The 21,090-nt window shown below is 42.4% G+C and overlaps 2 protein-coding genes across 2 annotated transcripts in view; both read left to right on the top strand.

Annotated features, from left to right (window-relative positions):
• Positions 1-13,986, top strand: part of LOC143960617 (patatin-like phospholipase domain-containing protein 2) — a 36,345-nt gene extending 22,359 nt beyond the window's left edge. The window contains exons 3-9 of the mRNA XM_077469387.1: positions 238-303; positions 2,594-2,803; positions 3,842-3,902; positions 6,677-6,889; positions 8,192-8,324; positions 9,380-9,481; positions 10,852-13,986. Coding sequence (XP_077325513.1) covers positions 238-303; positions 2,594-2,803; positions 3,842-3,902; positions 6,677-6,889; positions 8,192-8,324; positions 9,380-9,481; positions 10,852-11,125 — 1,059 coding nt within the window. The 3' untranslated portion in view covers positions 11,126-13,986. The remainder of the gene's footprint in view (positions 1-237; positions 304-2,593; positions 2,804-3,841; positions 3,903-6,676; positions 6,890-8,191; positions 8,325-9,379; positions 9,482-10,851) is intronic.
• Positions 13,987-20,778: 6,792 nt separating this feature from the next.
• Positions 20,779-21,090, top strand: part of SAMM50 (SAMM50 sorting and assembly machinery component) — a 44,773-nt gene continuing 44,461 nt past the window's right edge. Inside the window, exon 1 of the mRNA XM_077469388.1 lies at positions 20,779-20,943. Within this exon, the coding sequence (XP_077325514.1) occupies positions 20,923-20,943 (21 nt within the window). The 5' untranslated portion in view covers positions 20,779-20,922. The remainder of the gene's footprint in view (positions 20,944-21,090) is intronic.

Genomic DNA, 21,090 nt, shown 5'->3' with positions numbered 1-21,090 from the left:
CTGGACATCTTGCCTTTTGTGACTTTAAAAACCGTGTCCAGCACGAGTGATACCCAAGTCTGAAAATCCTATTATGTTTTGGTCACTTTTTTTTTATTTTGGGGGCTTACTTGTAAAGACCACTTCTACCCATAAATGGTGGTTTTGCCTTTTGGGAAATGAAATGTTAAAATATTTCTGGATAATATATCAACTATTAGCCTATTGCATAGCTAATTTTGTTTTGTTTTCCAACAGGCTTTAATATGCAGTGCCTTTGTACCAGTTTACTGTGGGATTATTCCTCCTACATTTAGAGGCGTGGTAAGTGTTTGCTGATGTTTTATAGGAAAAGCAGGATTAAATACTAAACTGGGTGTTGTAAAACTAAAGGAGGATTATCGGTTATCTGCACTCTTAAATGCTAAACCTATTTGTTACACTCCAAGCTAACAAGGCAGGAAACAGTAATGACCCTGAGAATCACACAGCCTTACCTGATCTTTGGACCCTGATGGTATTCCCACAGGCAGATGGACTGGGAAAACAACTGAAGTATATTGTGTAAGGGTCCTTTCACATCGGCGTTCTGTTCTGTACGTCCATTTTTCCTCCATCCGTTGGCGGATGAATAATGGACTTGCATGTATCTCTGTGGGCTAGCAGACGTTGGTGGATAACCTGCTGACATTTGTCTCCACTAAGCTCCGTTTAAGACACAAGAAAACCATATTTTTCTTTCGTTAAAAATGGAACAAAGGAAAAACTGATTTTAGCAGGCGAACCGCTTACATCCGATCTGCTGACATCCATTTTTAAACCCCCCCCCCCCCCCTCATTAAACCGACTGTATGTAGCTGGTTGCTAAGGAGGGGGTCGGGAAGATGGCCACCGTGTCATTACCAACCAATGAGTCATCAGCTGTTAGTGGGGTTCCCTGCTGACTGTAAAAAGAAATCGCAAGAAAAAAAAAAGACCAGGCCCTTCAGATTTAGTAGGGATTTGGAGGGGACACCCTCAACCCGCCAAAAAAAAAAAAATGGCGTGGGGTCCCCCCAAAATCCATTCCATACCAGACCCTTATCGAGCATGCAGCCCAACGAGTCAGAGGTAAGGGAGGGGGCGAGCAAGAGCCCCCTTCTGAACCACACCAGTCCCCCGCCCCAAAGCACCTTGCTGATGGGACGAGGACCTCTTCCCGACAACCCTGGCCGTTGGTTGTCAGGTCTGCGAGTGGGCGGCTTTTCGGAATCTGGAAGCCCCCTTAAACAAGGGGGTCCCTCCTATGTGAATGGGTATTGGGTACATCGTACCCCTACCCATTCACCAAAAAAAGCAGTGAAAAGTAAAATCTAAAACCAGCCCGCTAAAAAAAAAGTTGCTGTTCTGTGGCTGTCTTCCACCGTTGTGGTGGTGCTCGTTGTCTGGCATCTGTTAATATAGCCATGGGGTGTGTCTATCCAATGACATCACCCAGAGAGCCTGCCCTTGTTGTCATCACAGGGTTTGGGGGGGGGGAACCCCACGCTTTTATTAAAAAAAATAAAAATAAAAAAAAGGCAGCGGACATGAAAACTGATGGAAAAATTTACTTCTGTATCCGTTTTTGTTAAGTAAGTTAACTGAACAGTGCGCTGGCAGGACGGTGAAAAAAGTCCTGCTAGCCGCATCTTAGGAGCGGCGTATTCATTGAAATCCATGGGGCAGCGCGGCTATACCGCCGGCAAAGCGGTGCTTTGCGGGCGGCTTTAACCCTTTTTCGGCCGCTAGCGGGGGTTAAAACCACCCCATTAGCGGCTGCATACCGCTGCTAAAAATAGCTAAAGCGCCGACACCCGCACCGCCACAGTGTGAAAGGGGCCTAAGGGAAGATATGTAAACTAACCATTTAAAGCAGAACTTCACCTAAAACTGGAATTTCTGCTCATCCTCCTCCCCGTGTGTGTGTGTGTGTTTTCATCAGGGACTCTGATGTAAGGTAGACTTTGACGGGGACCCTGATAAAAGGGGGACTCTAATGGGCTCACACTTGGTTTGCTTTGTTTTACTGAATTTCTTTCTCGGTTTTGAATTTTATCATGCTGATTTCAATAAAAACTCCAAGTAACTTATTCATTCATTTACATTATATGCAATCATTTTTTTAAATCTACTTTAGTGCCGCCCCCCCCCCCCCCCCAATATTTGTAAAAATAGGTTTGGAGACCCCTGCTTTGGACTGATGAGTACTAACATTTACAGCATTGCCAGCTGTCCTTGCGGCTTGATAGCATTAAATATATCTAAACCCCAAAATAAAATTGTGATATTGCACATTGCCAGCCTTTAGATGTGGTGCTGCATTTGTTTTTCAGGCTCGTTTCCACCTGGTGATCCTGCCAGTAACATACTTTACTGCCCCTGGATGACCTCACTCACTGTATCTATGCAGGGAACCATGGATTTTGTTTTTCTTGCAAGAAAAGGCAAGAGCTATCTATATATGCAGTATTTCAATCTGCCTAATTAAATGTAAATGGTGCTTGCATTGAGAACTTTCAAGCCTTTGCAGCACTAGTGGCATTAGAGGTACATGTGCTCTCATTGTATAACTGAATGTTCTTTCTTTTTTCAGCGTTATGTAGATGGGGGCATTAGTAACAACTTACCTGAATATGAACTTAAGAACACCATCACAATCTCGCCTTTCTCAGGGGAGTCCGATATCTGCCCCAGAGATAATTCCACCAACTTCCATGAGCTTAGAGTCACCAACACCAGCATCCAGTTCAGCCTGGGGAACCTCTACCGGCTAACACGAGCACTCTTTCCACCAGAGCCCAAAGTAAGTGACCTCCCTTTCTGTCCTGTGTCGCATAACAAGAATGTATCACTTTTTGTCATGTCAGTGACAGGTTCTCTTAACAGAACACCCCTATACCCAGTGATGCTCCCTAACTTTTTGTGTTCAACTTACAGAGCTCTCAGAAATGTTTGATACTTCAGGTATGGAGGATCACGTGGCTACCTCCCCTCACTTTCAGGATGCAATACTTGTCCGAATGGACAATAACCAGGCTCAAACACGTGGGTAGGCGAGGAAACCCTTTGTAAGCTCTCGCACCGCATAATACCAAAGTATTGGTCTCGTGGCGAAGCAACAGAGGAGCACAAAAAAGTGAGAGGGTGGTAGTGGCGGCTTCTTATAACAAACGGTTACTGATTCTCTTTAACAGTTCCAATGGTGGGGGGCTTCTGGTCAATATTAGTAGTGGTCTATCAATTTATACCCAGTGTAGCCCTTGTATGGGATATGGCGCAACTCATTTTGAGTAGTCTGAGAATTTTCAGCGTGCTAAAAAATCATCTGTGATCAATCCCTTCACTCTGTGTGCCAAAAACATTGACCAGAGGGTCTGTCTGTTTTTGGCTCCTTGGTGAAACCTACAGCGTCTTCCCTTTCAGGCCCTTGTCTTGGCATCTAAAGGAATTTATGGTGGTTGTACAAAAAAGCTTACCCATGTTATGTCTTTGTCTGGGTCATATAGACCAGTGATGGCGAACCTTGGCACCCCAGATGTTTTGGAACTACACTTCCCATGATGCTCAGCTACACTACAGAGTGCAGGAGCATCATTGGAAATGTAGTTCCAAAACATCTGGGGTGCCAAGGTTCACCATCACTGATATAGACACTGGAGCTTCATTTCCTAAACATGGAGGTGACTGTTACTAGGAGCAACCAATATGCACTAAAAAGACAGCAGAAACAACTTCACTCTGATTTCCATTGTTTAGTGACTGCTAATACAATGGCAGCACATTTCCTTCAGTCATCCTTTTTTTGTCATCGCATTTCATGGTCCTAATGTTGTTTCCGCAGGTTCTGGGAGAGATGTGTCAACAGGGATACAATGATGCACTTCGATTCCTAGAAGAAAACGGTATGTGTTTGAAAAAAATAAAAATAAATAAATAAATCTACAATGTGCATTCTGATTTTCTTTTAGAACGTTTCTACTCTTGTAAGATCTCACCTTTTTTGTTTATGATTTGGTTGCCTTACTTCTACTACAGACAAGAACTCTGCTTTTCATGCTTCTAGTTTAAAGGGAAAATACATTAAGGGGGATTTCTCAAAATTGAAGCAGTCAGAATCTGGGGTAGCCATGCATGTACATGGCAACCAATCGGCTTCTAGCTTCCATTTTCAAAGCTTAACTGAACAAGCAAGAAAGAAGCCGATTAGTTTAATTTGAACAGCAGATCCAGTTTTGATGTTTGTTTCAGTATTTTTCAGTTTGTTTGCACCCCCCAAAAATGAGCACCAGCTGCCACTGAACAGCACTAAGGAACATTGGTTGCCTCAATATACATCTGATAACCAACTCTAAAATACAAGGATTGTAAAAATAACCTGGACTATTGGATCGACTTATTTCATAAAACACAAAAACTGCTTACATGTGCACGAAGTGCCAGTAAAATGGCAATTTTTAAAGCGCTACAAGAGTACATATTTTTCATTTTGAAATGTTAAAGTGGAAGTAAACCCACTTTTTTAACTTTTACCTACAGGAAAGCCTATAATAAGGCTTACCTGTAGGTAAAAAAAATATCTCCTAAACCTGTACGGTTTAGGAGATATTCCCCTCGGTATGCGCCGCTGACTGCAGCGGCGCATGCGCACAAGGGGGTTCTCTCCGCGAAAATCCGGCAGCGCTCGTCCGGCCGGATTTAAATCTCCCGCGCGCATGCGCGGGAGTGACGATATCGCGGCTCCGGCCACTCACAGCGCCGGAGCCGCGATACCCGGAAGAGACGCCGAGGGAGCATGTCGGCTTCCTCGGCGTGGATCGGGCGAGATGTCGGGGCCTCGTTCTAAGGTAAGTATTTCATAATGAGCTAGTATGCGGTGCATACTAGCTCATTATGCCTTTTGCTTTGCAGGTTTAAAAAAAAAAAAAAAAAAAAACGGGTTTACTACCGCTTTAAATGGCCAAAATCAGTACCAACTACAGTGGGGTGAGAAACTCTGGTGTATTGTATCCAGTTTCTGTGATGCTGTTGGCTGGTATTGCAATAGCCCCACCTAGAGGACAAAAAGCACACCACGCATAAATGTTCATCAGAATGAAGACTACTTTTATAACAAGTACTTTCCTTGATCGATCATGGACTTCTGCAGCTTGCTAACCTATTGGGGCCTTATAACCTAATTTTTTTTTTTTTTTTTTATTCCGCCATTATTTATCATCCATTCTGTTCAAGTGAAGGGCTCTAGTTACTTAATGGGGAAATGAAAGGTTTCATTTTATGTATAAAATAGAACCAGACTGGTTCCTTTTTGATCAAGTTTCTCCAATGTTTAAATTTTTTATTTTTTGTAAACCAGACCGTAGATATTAAAACTTGTGCATAGCAACAGTGGCAAAATCCCATTAGAAAAACAATTGTTCGTTCTAACCAATTTAACATTTTCTGATAGTTTTTGACCAGAATATATCTCTCTATCTCTCTATCTCTCTAGATATATATATCTCTATCTCTCTATCTAGATATATATATATCTCTATCTCTATCTAGATATATATATATATATATATCTCTATCTAGATGTGTATATATCTCTATCTAGATGTATATATCTCTATCTCTATCTATATCTAGATGTATATATCTCTATCTATATCTAGATGTATATATCTCATCTCTATCTAGATGTATATATCTCATCTCTATCTAGATGTATATATCTCATCTCTATCTAGATGTATATATCTATCTCTATCTCTATCTAGATGTATATATCTATCTCTATCTCTATCTAGATGTATATATCTATCTCTATCTCTATCTATATATATATATATATCTATATCTAGATGTATATATATCTCTATCTATATCTAGATGTATATATCTCTATCTATATCTAGATGTATATATATCTATATCTATATCTATATCTAGATGTATATATCTCTATCTCTATCTATATCTAGATGTATATATCTCTATCTCTATCTATATCTAGATGTATATATCTCTATCTCTATCTATATCTAGATGTATATATCTCTATCTATATCTAGATGTATATATCTCATCTCTATCTAGATGTATATATCTCTATCTAGATGTATATATCTCTATCTCTATCTAGATGTATATATCTCTATCTCTATCTAGATGTATATATCTCTATCTCTATCTAGATGTATATATCTATCTCTATCTAGATGTATATATCTATCTCTATCTCTATCTAGATGTATATATCTATCTCTATCTCTATCTAGATGTATATATCTATCTCTATCTCTATCTAGATGTATATATCTATCTCTATCTCTATCTAGATGTATATATCTATCTCTATCTCTATCTCTATCTATCTATATATATATATATATATCTATATCTAGATGTATATATATCTCTATCTATATCTAGATGTATATATCTCTATCTATATCTAGATGTATATATCTCTATATCTAGATGTGTGTATATATATCTATCTCTATCTATATCTATATCTATATCTAGATGTATATATCTCTATCTCTATCTATATCTATATCTAGATGTATATATCTCTATCTATATCTATATCTAGATGTATATATCTCTATCTATATCTAGATATCTATATCTATATCTAGATATCTATATCTAGATATATATATCTATATCATTTTTTTTCTCTCCTTAGATCTCCTAAACGTGCCATCACCCATACCAAATCTGTCTTTAATGGAAGAGAAGCCCATTACCTCCACTTCCTGCAGCAGTCCGGAATGCACCATGTCCTCCAATGTAAAGAAAGCAGAAGAAATGGGAGTAAAGAAGAGTCCTCTAGTGAAGCAGGAGAGTTGGCATCTGGATAGAAGAATAATGGAAAAACTACCACCTAGACTCTGCAAAGGTAGCTAGAGTGGGAGTGCTGTCTGTAGCCTATGCTGATGTGCCTAGGATTAATGGTTTGAATGTGTGACCAGACTTATTTCCAGACTAAGAAAGCAAGTCAAGATACCAGTTACAAGGACTCTAACCTAGTGTCAGACGATTTGCAATTTGGTTTACTTTGAGTGGAAGCAGTATATTTTACTTGTGTCCAGCTTCTACCAATTAATGACTTGGCCTTCACAGAGGTGTCTTTCAACCCCATTATATAATTACACGGAGAAGACACATGTCCAACTTCACCCAAAGAACAACCATAACAAACAAAAACCTTGCATACAACAAAACCCCTGATGCAAAGGAAGGCAAGCCCCATATAAAGCATCATCCAGTTTGTTTTCATAGGGGGGAAATAATTCTTCCTGATCCTTGACAGCAGTTCATTTTCCATGAATGAACATTCTGTAGTTTTTTATTTCTCAATAGCTGGTTATATTGTATGCATTTAGAAACACATTCCACCCTTTGCTTTAAAATTAAATAAATCTACTTGATTCAGCAGGAACTAACTTGCTGTAACCTCCTTTCCCTCCCTGCACGGCATGGGTTAAATGCTTGTTCTGTCCAGGGGTAAAAGTGCAAGCTGTAGTACATGCCTTACACCCCTGCTCTGGGCGCTCTCCTCCTCTTCCCAAAGCTCTGGCCTGTTGGAGGAGCCTTGGTATCCTCACGTACAACACAAGGACATTAACCCTATATTTACTAAGGAGGCTGGAGTGCAACCGGAGGTGGTTACAGCTTGCAAAGCAATTTGCGGAGGACCAGACAATGTGCTGGAAGGACCCTTCTGGAGAAAGGAATAGGTATAAGTATTTACCCCATGTTAATGCAACCCTTGCAGTGTGTGTGTGTGTGTTTGTTTTTTTTCTCCTGAAGTTGGACAGTAATCGCCTGTTCTCAAGGGAAAATTCAGTTTTGGTTCATCTTTTCTTGTATCCAAGGTCCTCTAAGCCCCTATGAGTTCAGTTGTACTCTTTCCAGTTCCGCAACAATCTTTTAAACTTGTGCCTAAAACTGAACTGTATGTTTAAGGTGTGGTCCTACTAATGCTCTGTACAGGGACTTAAAGGTATGGACATTGGACAAATGTTATCGTTTAAAGGTTTACACCAACATTCGGCATTGAGGAATGACCTGCACCCTTCATTTTTGGTGTGCTGACTTGTATTTTACCATTCATTCTGCTTGAATAGGATCCTTTGAAAAAGTGTCTGTACATCCTGGTGTAATGAAGCACTAAACGTATTCCCAATATGTGTTTCAGCATTGCAGGAAGCCTGTAAAGAGAAAGGAGGACTCTACAGCCAGATCACGGGTCTCCTGCCTGTGAGAGTGGCCTCTTATATGGCTCTGCCATGTACTCTGCCAGTTGAATCTGCATATTCTTTAGCTCTGAGGTAAGGACTGGGTAAATGGATTGTGTTTTTTCGTTTAGCTGAGAGCCTTATATGTAACTTAAATTGCATACTTTCATGTCAGCCCATTTTGGGTTATTGTCAGGTTATACTTGTTGGCGTCCGTTTAATTAAATATACGCATAGGTGTGACATGTTTCATGTATTGAAGTAGGGTTTCATTTGAAGATAAAGGGAAACTTTAGTCTGCCTAGCAGATGGCCCCCGGATTTTTGCGTGCGCAGGTGTGCCCACAAGCTCTGCCTGACCTTTGGGTCCTGGAAGAGCTCATTGGCACAACTGCAGAAGGCTTTGGACATACCCGGTACCAGGCTTTGCGTGTGCCACAGGGCTCTTGGAACCCAAGCACTATGGCACATCTATGCATGCGTAGGAGGCTGGGAAGTTCTCACCTGGATGAGAATTGCTGCTTTTCAGCACAAATAAAGCACTTAAAAAAAAAAAATAAAAAAAAAAAAACTTCCACTTGTAGAAGAGGGGAGGAGGTTGAGGCAGGGCAGCACAACATGCCCTTTAGGGTGAAGGTCCGCTTTAATCTTTATGCAAATGTAACCCATCAGTATGCTGCTTCTCCTTTGTCCACCCAAAAAGCCTGACGTTTTCTCCTGAACCAAGATATTCTGCTAGCTGCAGTGAACGACGTGTTCTGAACAGCCCCTGGCAGAGGGCATCATATAATTCTCTGAGAGTCGCCTCTGTATAGACGGAGATCCGACTTGGATGCGACCTCCATTGAAATCAATGGGTACCAGTCGCCTACAAGTCGGATTGAAGTAGTACAGGAACCTTTTCTGAAGTCGGAGCGACTTCAGTAGTGTGCATGAAGACAGCTCTCATTCACTTACATTGATTTCTACATGTTGTGCGACCTGAGGTGACTTGGGGCGACTTGAAGTCGGATCTGAGTCGCCCCTGTGTGAACCGGCACTTGGCAATACCACATAAAAATGCTACTTTTCTGTTATCAGTTGCAGTGTATTAATGTTGTACCCTCATCAAAGTAATTTAACTGTTTTCTGTTTCTTTTCTATATTTAGGTTAGTAGATTGGTTCCCTGATATCCCAGATGACGTTCGCTGGATGCGCTCTGTAGCAGGCTCCATGTATCACCAAGCAAGGAAAAGGTTGCTCCCATCAAGGTAAATGAGGCCATTTGTTAAAACGAACCTGATTACACCTAAGAACCGACTGCCAAAGATGAAGAAAAAAATAAAATGGGGGGGTGAGGCAGGCATTCGAGTAGGAAGCCCCAGTTTCTTGTCGACTTTCCCTAAGTGGCTGGGGTGGCTACCCTGATCTGATTATAGCTGTAAACCTAAGACCGTGCTTTTCTGGCTACTCCCAGCCTCTGTAGACAACCCATGTCAGTCCCCCAAACCTTCATCATCTCTGGCATTTCAGCAGCATAGACATATCTGAGTCTCCCCTCTCAGTGTTTTTACTACTATTTCACAATTTTACTCTTGGCTTTGCACTTCCTGTAGTTACAGAATTTGTTCAGGGCTGGTACTATTCTCTGCGTGAATTGCGATGATTGGGAACTGTAGATCTGGTTCTGTACCACCATAGGAAATCTATGAGCTGGCTTGTTGTGCTGATATAATCTATTGAACGACTTCAGTACAACCAGCCTATTGAATTTTGTATTCTATAACCGCTGGCAGTTAGCATTGTATTTTGAGGCAGTGAGGGGGATTCCCTCATCAACATTGACTGACTGTGATGGGGGAACCAAACAATTTTCTTTCCTTCAACCTGTGGCTCAAGGAAAGAAAATTGCATATTCGATGGCCAGCCCAAGTACCTTACTTTCAACTTGTAGTCCTTTTTTTTTTTTTTTTTTTTTATTTTTTTTTTTTTTTTATAGCTGAGTTTAGACTGAGAGATGTGAGTAGCCCATCCGTTTATACTGTAATGCCCATGTGCGAACCGGAGCATGTTGGTAGGAGAACAGAGCAAGAATGATGCAGAGGAGCTAGTCAGTCTGCTGCTACTTTTAATTTCACAGGCTGGGGGAAGCGGAAGACCTGGAGATTTTACTTAAACTGGACATTTGCCTTAAAGAAATTTGTAAGCAGGCAGGCTTTTTGTTGCAGAAGAAATTTTATTTTCTGCAGTAAAAGCTTTCTACCTGCTAGTTTGCAAATTTTTGCTTGGTGAACATTCTTGGCATGCCATGGTGCTAGACGACAGGAGTTGAATCATCTGGGCCAGTCAAGATGGCCTAAGATGCCAGGACCAAAAGACCATGCAAAGATATTTCTGCTGGTGGTGAAGCTTGTGAATATTGCATTACTGGAGGGAAGGTTGGGTATTGCAAATTTGGTTCTCCAGCCAAAGCTGTGCCGTGTGGCAAAGTTCTAGTTCTCTTATATGTATTTGATCTGTGTATTTAGTGGTTTGCCTGACTTTCAGATTAGTGGAACATTGGTGTCTGCTGCGTGGTGTGGGTTTTTTTTTTCTTTTCCTTTAACTGTATATAATTAACTTTATTTTTTTTTCCCTACAGACCGCCAGTTCACAGCACCTTGAGAAAGTGCCTAAGCCTTCCAGCTCCACTCCTGCAGGCCTCCGCCTATCTGTATCCCAATACCTACTCCTCCATGGACCTGGAGGGCTGGGTGTTTGACTTTTCCTCCCCTCTGAGCTCGGATGCTCTGAATTCTGATTTGTACACAAGGAAACTTGGCCTCCCCTCTTTTGACCCTGATGACTCCGGAGTAGAATTATCCCTCTCTGGTGATGACATGAGCTCCTCTTCTTCAAAAGTGATTTTTCAGTAGAATCTAGAACTGTGTAATAAGTTTCTTTTTGGTGCTGAATTCTCAGGATATGTAAAGTTTCATACTTGATACAATTTTTTTTTTACAGCAGCCAACAAGCTACACAGCACTACTATAAATCCCTTTCTATAACTGGCACTTGGAAAATTTGCATCACTAAAGAGTAAGCCTTCAAAGAGAACTCCACACAAATCAATTTTACAAAAGAAATTGTAGAAATGTATAGGGGTTAATATTTACTCTGGGAGCCGCACTGTAAATTTCCTCCATAGGGTTTATCTTAGTCTCACTTGAGTCTGAAAGTGGCAAGTAGTTGTGATGTGGAAATGAAGTGTCACATACGCAACTGCTCATTGGTGGATCCTTATAGCGAAGTCCCAGATAAAAGTTTAACCTTAAACTATATAGCCCTACTAATCCCCCTGCCCCCAAATTAATTAATTGTGGATGGAGTTCTCCTTGAGGCGTCTTCTGATCCTCCCATGCTGTGGAAACTTTTTAACAATGACTTATGTCTGAAACTGGTATCAATTGGACAGGCCATGGTCCCTTGCTATGAGATTTGGTGTCTAAAAAATGCTTAAACTATCTATATTCTTTTAAGCCTTTCTAATTCAATGGATGTGTCTTTCTTTTTCTGTATGAGATCATTTCTTAATTTTTTTATTTATTTTTTAATGTACTTACTAAGCACAAGATTTCATAAATGGTATATGCTTTCTTGGGATCAAAGCAGCACCCAGTACACTGTTTTTAGTTCAGTGTCTTGTTTTGTATGAATCCACTTTGTCACCTCTCACCTGTATATAAGAAGTTTAATAACTTGGTGATTTAATGAGATATTTTAAGTTCAGCCAACAATGTAGCACTTTGACATACTGAACAAATGTTCACGTACAGACAGCGAGATGCCGCTGGTGCTTCTGCAGTGTTCTAAAGGCCAATTGCTCCCAAACTCTAGGATTAGTTTGCTTGGCTGCTTGCAAATGAAATTCTACAATGGCTCCTATCCTGAATCTCAGGTATTTCCCAGTTCTGTCCAACTATTGCATACAAAGTCAATGGACAGGTCACATTCCACTTATAGATATTTCACAACAGAATTCAGTCCAAATATCCACAAGCCCCAGCACACCTCTTCCAGCCGTTTAGACCTAAATTGATTCAGGGTGAAATATTGGCTGGCGCTGCCAACAAATGGCACAGTCCCAAGTTTTGCCAGAACACCAGTGTTTTTTTACTGCCAACCAATGCAACATTTCTGAGATGCTAGGGTCCCCTTCTTCAGGAATTATTGAGTGACGGTCGTGGAGACCTTGTGAGAAGGCAGCAAACTGAATGCTAAGGAGAATTCTCACCTCCTGGCTTCTGAAAGTAATAGGAAAGCTGCAGAATTCAAGCTGCCACGGAGGTTTAAATTGACCTTGGCAAGCACAGGATCAGCTTTTATGCTCCAGCTGCTGCAAAGCATTCTGTGATACTACCTAGTTCTGCAGAAATGCTGATTTTGTTCTGTCTGAGTAATGCAGACTAGGGTAAGGTTTTTACATTTCTAAAACTGCCAAACTATTATGGAACATACTGTAGTTTTAACAAGGAAAGCGGTAGAGAAATGAAAACTATTTATGAAAACATGGGCAAAACTAAAGCTGACGTCTCTCTGTTGAATTACTTGGAAAGATAGAAGCTGGTTGGTTGCTATGAGCAGGTCTGTGTTTATGAGTGTATTCGATCAATTTCTGACAGGGCCGCAACAGGACCTGAGCTACTACTAAAGGGGATATCCTAAATATTGCACCTTAGTCTCCCAAACTGCGCTGGATACAGGAAAGGGAGAAGCAGATTGTTGTGGATATTGAGATCTGTTGTGAGTCTGGTTTGACCATCTCCACTGTGGGGCAGTGAACCAATCTCTTTTATAGAATTTTCTTTAAAATAGAAAAAGCAAGGCACTGGATTGTTTTACATTTTATAATAAAAAATAAAATAAAAAAATTACTCTCCATTCCTCCTGCAGATAGCCTCCTGTTTACATGTGATGTCTCAAATTTTTTTCAATTCATAAGATTTTAACGGGTATGAATATATAATGATATGATGAATTCCATATTGGTGCATTATTTCTGCTCTCTCACCATGAGCTGCATAAACAATCACGGACTCTCGGAGGCACTGCCTTTTCCAAACAGTGTGAACTGGGCTGCCATCTTTACACCTCCCCATTGACTTGTGCTTATTCCCTTTGCCTTCTGATCGAAGTGAAGCCTCAGTGCCTGTGGAAATCTGGCCTTGGCCATCAGGCTTCCATTTTTGTTTGAGTTCTTCTTCTTGCCAATATTCTGATCTGTATTTCAGTATTCTTGTTCTGTAGACACCCAGCTACACCTTTGTTTTTACTGTGCAATATTCAACCTTCTGTTTTATTTACAAGAATGTGCTGTGACTGGTGCTGCACACTTACATGGTATGCATATCACCCTAACCTGGGTGGCCGTTTTGTAAGCCACGTGGATTTTAGAAAATGTGTGGCCTGGCGGCTTGCTAAGTTGTTTACTTGTGACTGGTTTACAGGCTGGATATCTGCTTGGCGCACAAGATGACTCCCTGTTCTGTGTACTTAAAATGTATGTATAAATATTACCAGATATCTTGCAGAACACCTCATTGATTCTGTGTAGAGAAAAAAATATATATTTAATAATGTTGGAGAAATATTTTCACAATGCACAGCTGCCGATTTTAAAACAGTGGCCACTTTTCCAGGGCCATTACTTGGTTTATGTTTTGTATAAATTGTCTTGAAGAAATAGGGCACATGTTCAACTGCCTATGGGGACTATAAATAAATAAATGAAATATAATGGTTTGTGTGTTTTCGTCTTTTTTTTTTTTCTTTTAGATTTGTGATAAGTGACAGTTTGACAGTTTAGAGCTGAAATCCAGACAGTTCTAATATAAAAAATAAATTGAATTTACTTATGTAGGCATTATTTATAAAGTAGAGCTTACTTACATTTTGTTCTTATTGTCTTCCTATAATTTGCACAGCAGTAATCACATGGGGAGTAGAGGAGGATGAACCTGTAGCCAATTGGGGCTCTGTTGCATTTAAGACAGTCTGTTCATCCCCCATGAGACCTTAAGTCCTGGTTCAGACCATACAAAAACAATGTCTGCTTTTTAAAAAAATTTTTTTTAAGGTGGTTTGTTCGATTTTCTAATTGTTAGTGAGGCCAAAACAACGTTCCTTTTCAACCACAGTGATGGGGAAAATTCGAAGGCGCAGAATAGAAAACTTCTTGGTCAAAGGAATTTTCAGACAGTTTATGGTTTTCATTTGGAAATTACCTTAACTTTAAAATGTAATGCTAAAAGCAAGTAAAATTTTCAAAAATTCTTTCATTCAGCAAATGTACAAAGATTTTTGGTGTGAATATTCTCGTCCAACAATCGATACGTGTATGGCCAGCATTGGGCTCGGTTCACACCGTGCAGTTTGCTTTTGATCTGTTTCTGCAGTGCTTTTTGCTGTGTATTTAGCATTTTTGCAAATGTGATTTTGCTGAAAAATGCATTTTTTTCTTTTATTTTTTTTTTTGCTTGCCAATTGTTTATTGAGCAGATAAAAAAAAAAAAGGGCAAATCGTGGCAAAATCGCACTACATGCTTTTCTGCATCTTCTTCATTGAAGTCTATTGAACCAAAAAAGCACCGTTTTGCATTGAAAAGAGTACTGGACCCTTTTCAAATATGCAGTGGTTTAAAGCATATATGTGAATGTGTCCCATAGGAGACAATGTTAAATGAACTGTAGTGTGTTTCTGCAAAAAAAGCACCAAAAACACATACCGTATATACTCGAGTATAAGCCGAGATTTTCAGCCTCTTTTTTGAGGCTGAAAGTGCCCCCCTCGGCTTATACTCGAGTCATCGCTGTCTGCCTGCTCGATCAGCGTGTCGAGCAGACAGACAGCGGCCATTCTATTCTAATTCAAAAGCCGCGCCTCCGGCTCCGCCTTCGCCTGTGATAGGCGGAACACTGAATTTCCCAGCAGCCTGTGTTCCGCCTATCACGGACATCCGCTCATCCTCGTACTACGGACGAGGATGAAAGGATGGCCGTGATAGGCGGAACACAGACTGCTGGGAAATTGTGTTCCGCCTATCACAGACAGGGAGGCGCGGCATTTGAACAGGAAAATGGGCGCCGACGAAGAGCGGTGATCCTGGGACGGGACCGGACGGAGGCTCGGCTCGGCTCGGCTCGGGACGGGACCGGACGGAGTCTCGGGACGGGACGGGACCGGACCGGACGGAGGCTCGGCTCGGGACAGGACGGGACCGGACGGAGGCTCGGGACCGGACGGAGGCTGGGGACACAGGTAGGCTGGACACACAAGGCCACACACACACACACACACACACACACACACACACACACACACACACACACACACACACACACACACACACACACACACACATGGATGGACACACACACAGGGATGGACACACACACAGGGATGGATGGATGGATGGACACACACACAGGGATGGATGGATGGATGGACACACACACAGGGATGGACAGGCATATCTCACCCTCGGCTTATACACGAGTCAATAGGTTTCCCAGTTTTTTGGGGGTAAATTGGGGGCCTCGGCTTATACTCGGGTCGGCCTATACTCGAGTATATACGGTAGTTGTTTACCAGGCCTAAGATGTTTAGTAATGGGGTTAAAACTAAAATGTACAAATAGCAGATAATCGCTACTATAAGGTGTTTACTTTGAAATGGTGACAGTAATTACATATTGTATATATTTGTATTATTTAAATACACCCAGAATTGGGATATATGGGCATTTTAATTAGGAGTCAGACCTGAAACTATGTGAAGGGTGGAAGAGATTTAAATCCTCAGTATTTTTCATGGATATGATCATTTTAAATATAATGCACAATACTGGTAAAAGTTTACTCAGACTGGAGGTACTATAGGGCATTACAATTTATCACTATCACTGTACAAAGTCTTTCTTCCTGCGCTTAGCATCTGCAAATTCTTTAATGAACTCTTCAAACTGTATCATCTTAAGGACCCTGCTCTCGACAGCCAGTAAGTAGGAACAGAGCACTTAGGCCCTTTTCACACTGGGGCACTTTGCAGGCACTACAGCGCTAAAAATAGCACCTGCAAAGCGCCCTGAAGCAGCCGCTGCTGTCTCTCCAGCGTGAAAGCCCTGAGGGCTTTCACGCTGGAGCGGTGCGCTTGCAGGCCGGTCAAAAAAGTCCTGCAAGCCGCATCTTTGGAGCACTGTAGGAGCGGTGAATTTACCACTCCTAAAGCTCCCCTTCCCATAGAAAAACAATGGGGCAGTGCTACAACCCCACTTTGCGGGCGGTTTTAACCCTTTTTCACCCGCTAGCAGGGGTTAAAACTGCTCGCTAACGGCCACATAGCGCAGCTAAAACGACAATAAAGGGCCACTAAATATATCACTGCTTTAATGACATCGCCCAAAACGCCCCAGTGTGAAAGTAGCCTAATGCCTTGTACACACGGTCAGAAATTCCGACCACAAAATCCGTTGGATTTTTTTCATACGGATTTTGTCCTAAACTGGTGTTTGTATACACACTGTCGGACAAAGTTCTCGGAAAATCCGATCGTTCGGAACGTGATGACGTTCGTTCATTACGAACGTTGAGGCTAGTAGCCAATAGCTTTGGTCTCGTAATTTGATCTGAGCATGCGTGGCATTTTGTCCGATAGAAATTCTCTACAAACGATCGTAAAAAGTCTGAACGGATTTTGTTGTGGGAAAATTTTAGATACTGCTCTCAAATTTTTTCCGACGGAAAAGTGCGATTGAGCCCACACACGATCGGATTTTCCGACAATATAATCCGATCGGACCTTTTCCGTTGGAATTTACGACCGTGTACAGGGCATAAGTCTTTCATGGGTCATCGGTTCTCAGATAATTCTTTATCAGTGACTATTTGCTGAATGCACTTTCTCCTGAACAACTAGTGACCAACATGCTCAAATATATTGAAAGAGCTACAATAAGGTATCGGCAAATGGGGAAAAAAAAAAAAAAAAAAACAGGAGGGGGTTTAACATTCCTTCACTTTATCTAATAATTTTTGATAGGATGGGGAAGGATTAGAACTCCTGACAGGTTTTACTATCCAGGAGTGCATTCAATTGAAAGGCAAGAGGCACAGGCAGTGCTAAAAAAAACTGGTTTCTAGCCTACAGAGTTCCCCAGATGGCAATAGTACAAAGGTCTACCTAAAGAATCCATTCCATCTATTTCCAACCAGAGGGGTCATCACCCTACATTCTGTAGGTGTGGTTACACCTAATGGAGATTGTACCATCAGATCGTGCAGTTTGTTGGCAGCGTGTTACAACTCTTCGTCTTGTAATGCTTCTTTATTTCAGACTCTTCTAACGAATATCAGTCAACTACTTTGGGGCCGCAGTAACTAACTTTTTTTTTTTTTTTTTTTTAAGTTTTGGCTAGAAAACAACCTAAATGCCCAAACATTTTTAAATGTCCTAAAAGGAGACCTTGTAGAATTAAAAAAAAATATTTGTCACTTCTTTCTTTTTTCTCTTTCCATAAACATTTTTAGGAATTGCTATTTTTGCATGCATTGGTTTGTTGGATACTTACTTGAATAAATAAAGAATTTTTGTTTGGGGAAAAAAATGCACTAAAATGAATTTTGGCATACATGAATGCAAATTGTAATGCCACTTAATCAGTGTCCATAAGTGCCACCACATCAACACACGAGTTAAGGAGAAAAATTACTTCTTTACAACATTTACTGACAGAAACTAAGAAAAACCTTTTTTTTTATTTTTTTTTTCAACATTTTTAGTGCCTTTTTTTTTTTTTTTTTTGGGGCAAAAATAAAAAATCCTAGCAGTGATTAACCACTTCCTGTCTGGCTTATAGCAAAATGACGGCTGGGTGGTGGTTCAGTTATCCTGACTGGGCATCATATGATGTCCTTCAGGATAACAGCTGCCGTTCACCCGTGGGTGCGCGCATCGTGGCGATCGGTGGAGCCGTGTGTCTGTCTGACACACCGCTACACTGATGTGAGTAAAGAGCCTCCGATAGAGACTCTTTACCACGTGATCAGCCATGTCCAATCACAGCTGATCACGATATAAACAGAAAAAGCTGTTGATCGGCTTTTCCTCACTCGCGTCTGACAGACGCGAGATCGGTGGCTCTCCTGACAGGGGGGGTTTGCGCTGATCATCAGTACAGCCCCCCCCCAGATGCCCCCACTGGACCATCAGGGAAGTGGGCAACATGTGGATGGCCAGGTATGTACCCCATGGCCATCCACATGTGCCCAATCTTTGCCCACACATGGGCACTGACTGGCACCATAAAGTAACAGATACAATGACTAATGCCCAGCAATGCCACCCATCAGTGCCCATCCATCCCATCTGTGCCACCCATACGTACCGCCTACGAGTGCCCATTAGTGCCCAATACCAGTGCCACCTCATCAGTTCCCTTCATTGAAGAAGAAAACTTACAAAAAAAAATTAACAGAAACAAAGAAAAACTTTTTTTTTTTTCAAATTTTTCGGTCTTTTATTTGTTGCGCAAAAAATAAAAATTGCAGAGGTGATCAAATACCACCAAAAGAAAGCTCTATTTGTGGGAACAAAATGATAAAAAATGTGTTTGGGTACAGTGTAGCATGACCGCACAATTGTCATTCAAAGTGCGACAGCGCTGAAAATTGGCCTGGGCGGGAAGGTGCCTGGAATTGAAGTGGTTAAATACCACCAAAAGAGAGCTCTATTTGTGTGAAGAAGATGATAAAAATTTAACAGTGGGGGTTATTTACGAAAGGAAAATCTACTTTGCACTGGAAGTGCACTTAGAAGTGCAGTCGCTCTAAATCTAAGGGGTAGATCCAGGGGTCAAGTCCTGGCGAAAAAAGTGTGGGCACTCCCACCCAAGATCCACTCCCCCACCAAAAAAAAAAATTGGACAACGGGGCACCTCAGGGCATGGGGCACATCAGGGCACATGGCACATTGATGCACATTATGGGGCACATAGCACATCAGGGCATGGGGCACATTCGGACACATCATGGGGCACATTCGGGCACATTATGGGGCACATAGCCCATTAGGGCATGGGGCACATTAGGGCACATGGCACATTAGGGCACATTATGGGGCACATAGCACATCAGGGCATGGGGCACATCAGGCCACATGGCACATCAGGGCATGGGGCACATTATGGGCACATAGCACATCAGGGCATATTTTGGGGCACAGTACATCAGGGCACGGGGCACTTCAGGGCACATAGCACATCAGGGCATATTTTGGGGCACATAGCACATCAGGGCATAGGGCACATGGCACATCGGGGTACATTATGGCACATTATGGGGCACATAGCACACCAGGGCACATTATGGCACATCATGGGGCACATTCGGGCACATAGCCCATCAGGGCATGGGGCACATTAGGGCACATGGCACATCAGGGCACATTATGGGGCACATAGCGCATCAGGGCACATCGGGCCACATGGCACATTATGGGCACATAGCACGTCAGGGCATATTTTGGGGCACATAGTACATCAGGGCATGGGGCACTTCAGGGCACATTATGGGGCACATAGCACATCAGGGCATGGGGCACATTATGGCACATCAGGGCACGGGGCACATCGGAGTAGATTATGGCGCATTATAGGGCACATTATGGGGCACATAGCGCATAAGGGCACATAGCACATCAGGACACATTATGGGGCACATAGCACACCAGGGCACATTATGAGGCACATAGCACATCAGGGCACATTATGGGGCACATTACAGGGCACATGAGGGGATCTTACTTGCCAGTATGGAGAGTAGTGCAGGAAGTGCCTGTCTGTAGTAAGTTCTTTCTCATATCACGCAGCACTGCTTGCTCCCCGGTGGCCCCTCCTCTCTTCTTGTCTATCCCAGATGATGTCACAAGCCAATGGGGATAGACGAGAAGAGAGGAGGGGCCGCCGGGGAGCGAACAGCGCTGAGTGACAAGAGAGAGAACCTATTACAGACAGGCGCTTCCTGCGCTACTCTGCATGCATCTCATTTGGCAGGGGCGGCTCTAGTCCTGCAAAGGGAACGGTGTTCCTGCTGTGAAAAAAGTGCAGGGACGCCGTTCCCACGCGTTCCCGCAGGACTCGAGCCCTGGGTAGATCTGAAATGAGGGGAAGCTCTGCTGATTTTATCATCCAATCATGTGCAAGCTAAAATGCTGTTTTTTATTTTCCTTGCATGACCCTCCTCAGCTCTACAGTGACTTTACTTAAAAGTGCACTTTCAGTGCAAAGTGGATTTTCCTTTAGTAAATAACCCCCATGGTTACAGTGTAACATGACTGCGCAATTCAAAGTGTGACAGCGCTGACAGCTGAGAATTGGCCTGGGCAGGAAGGGGGTAAAAGTCCCTGGTAGACAAGTGGTGAATGTATCAGGAATAACACTATCTCACTATCTCTCTCGCATGACACGCGGCTCCCGCCCCTCAGCGCTGTCACGTGATCACAGTCAGCCTTAGCGACACGCCATTGGCCTCTTCTGTCCAATGAGAGCGCGTAGTGGGCGGGGACTGTCGGGGTGTCATGGCGGCCTCCAGTGCTCGGTGACAGCGCTGTGTCCGGCCGCTGTGTGGAGGTGACAGTCGGGGTCAGAGCGGGGAGCGGCGCCTGGGACACACCGGAGACATGGGGACGGTGCACGCCCGGGTGAGGCTATGGGTTGCTCACATTCTAGGGAGGAATGGGATTGCTCTCTTTATTGTGTGTTCATAGAGGTGGGCTGAGCGGCCTCCACAGGATGATTGATGATGGATGTCAGTCTGACAAACAGTGCTGGCCTCCTGAAGAAAATGC

Source organism: Lithobates pipiens, unplaced genomic scaffold, assembly GCF_037356315.1.
Source record: "Lithobates pipiens isolate NorthernLeopardFrog02 unplaced genomic scaffold, aLitPip1_a1.2 Scaffold_8, whole genome shotgun sequence".
NCBI lineage: Eukaryota > Metazoa > Chordata > Amphibia > Anura > Ranidae > Lithobates > Lithobates pipiens.
The sequence above is the reverse complement of the archived record's forward strand: the minus strand, read 5'-3'. Positions and strand labels throughout refer to the sequence as shown.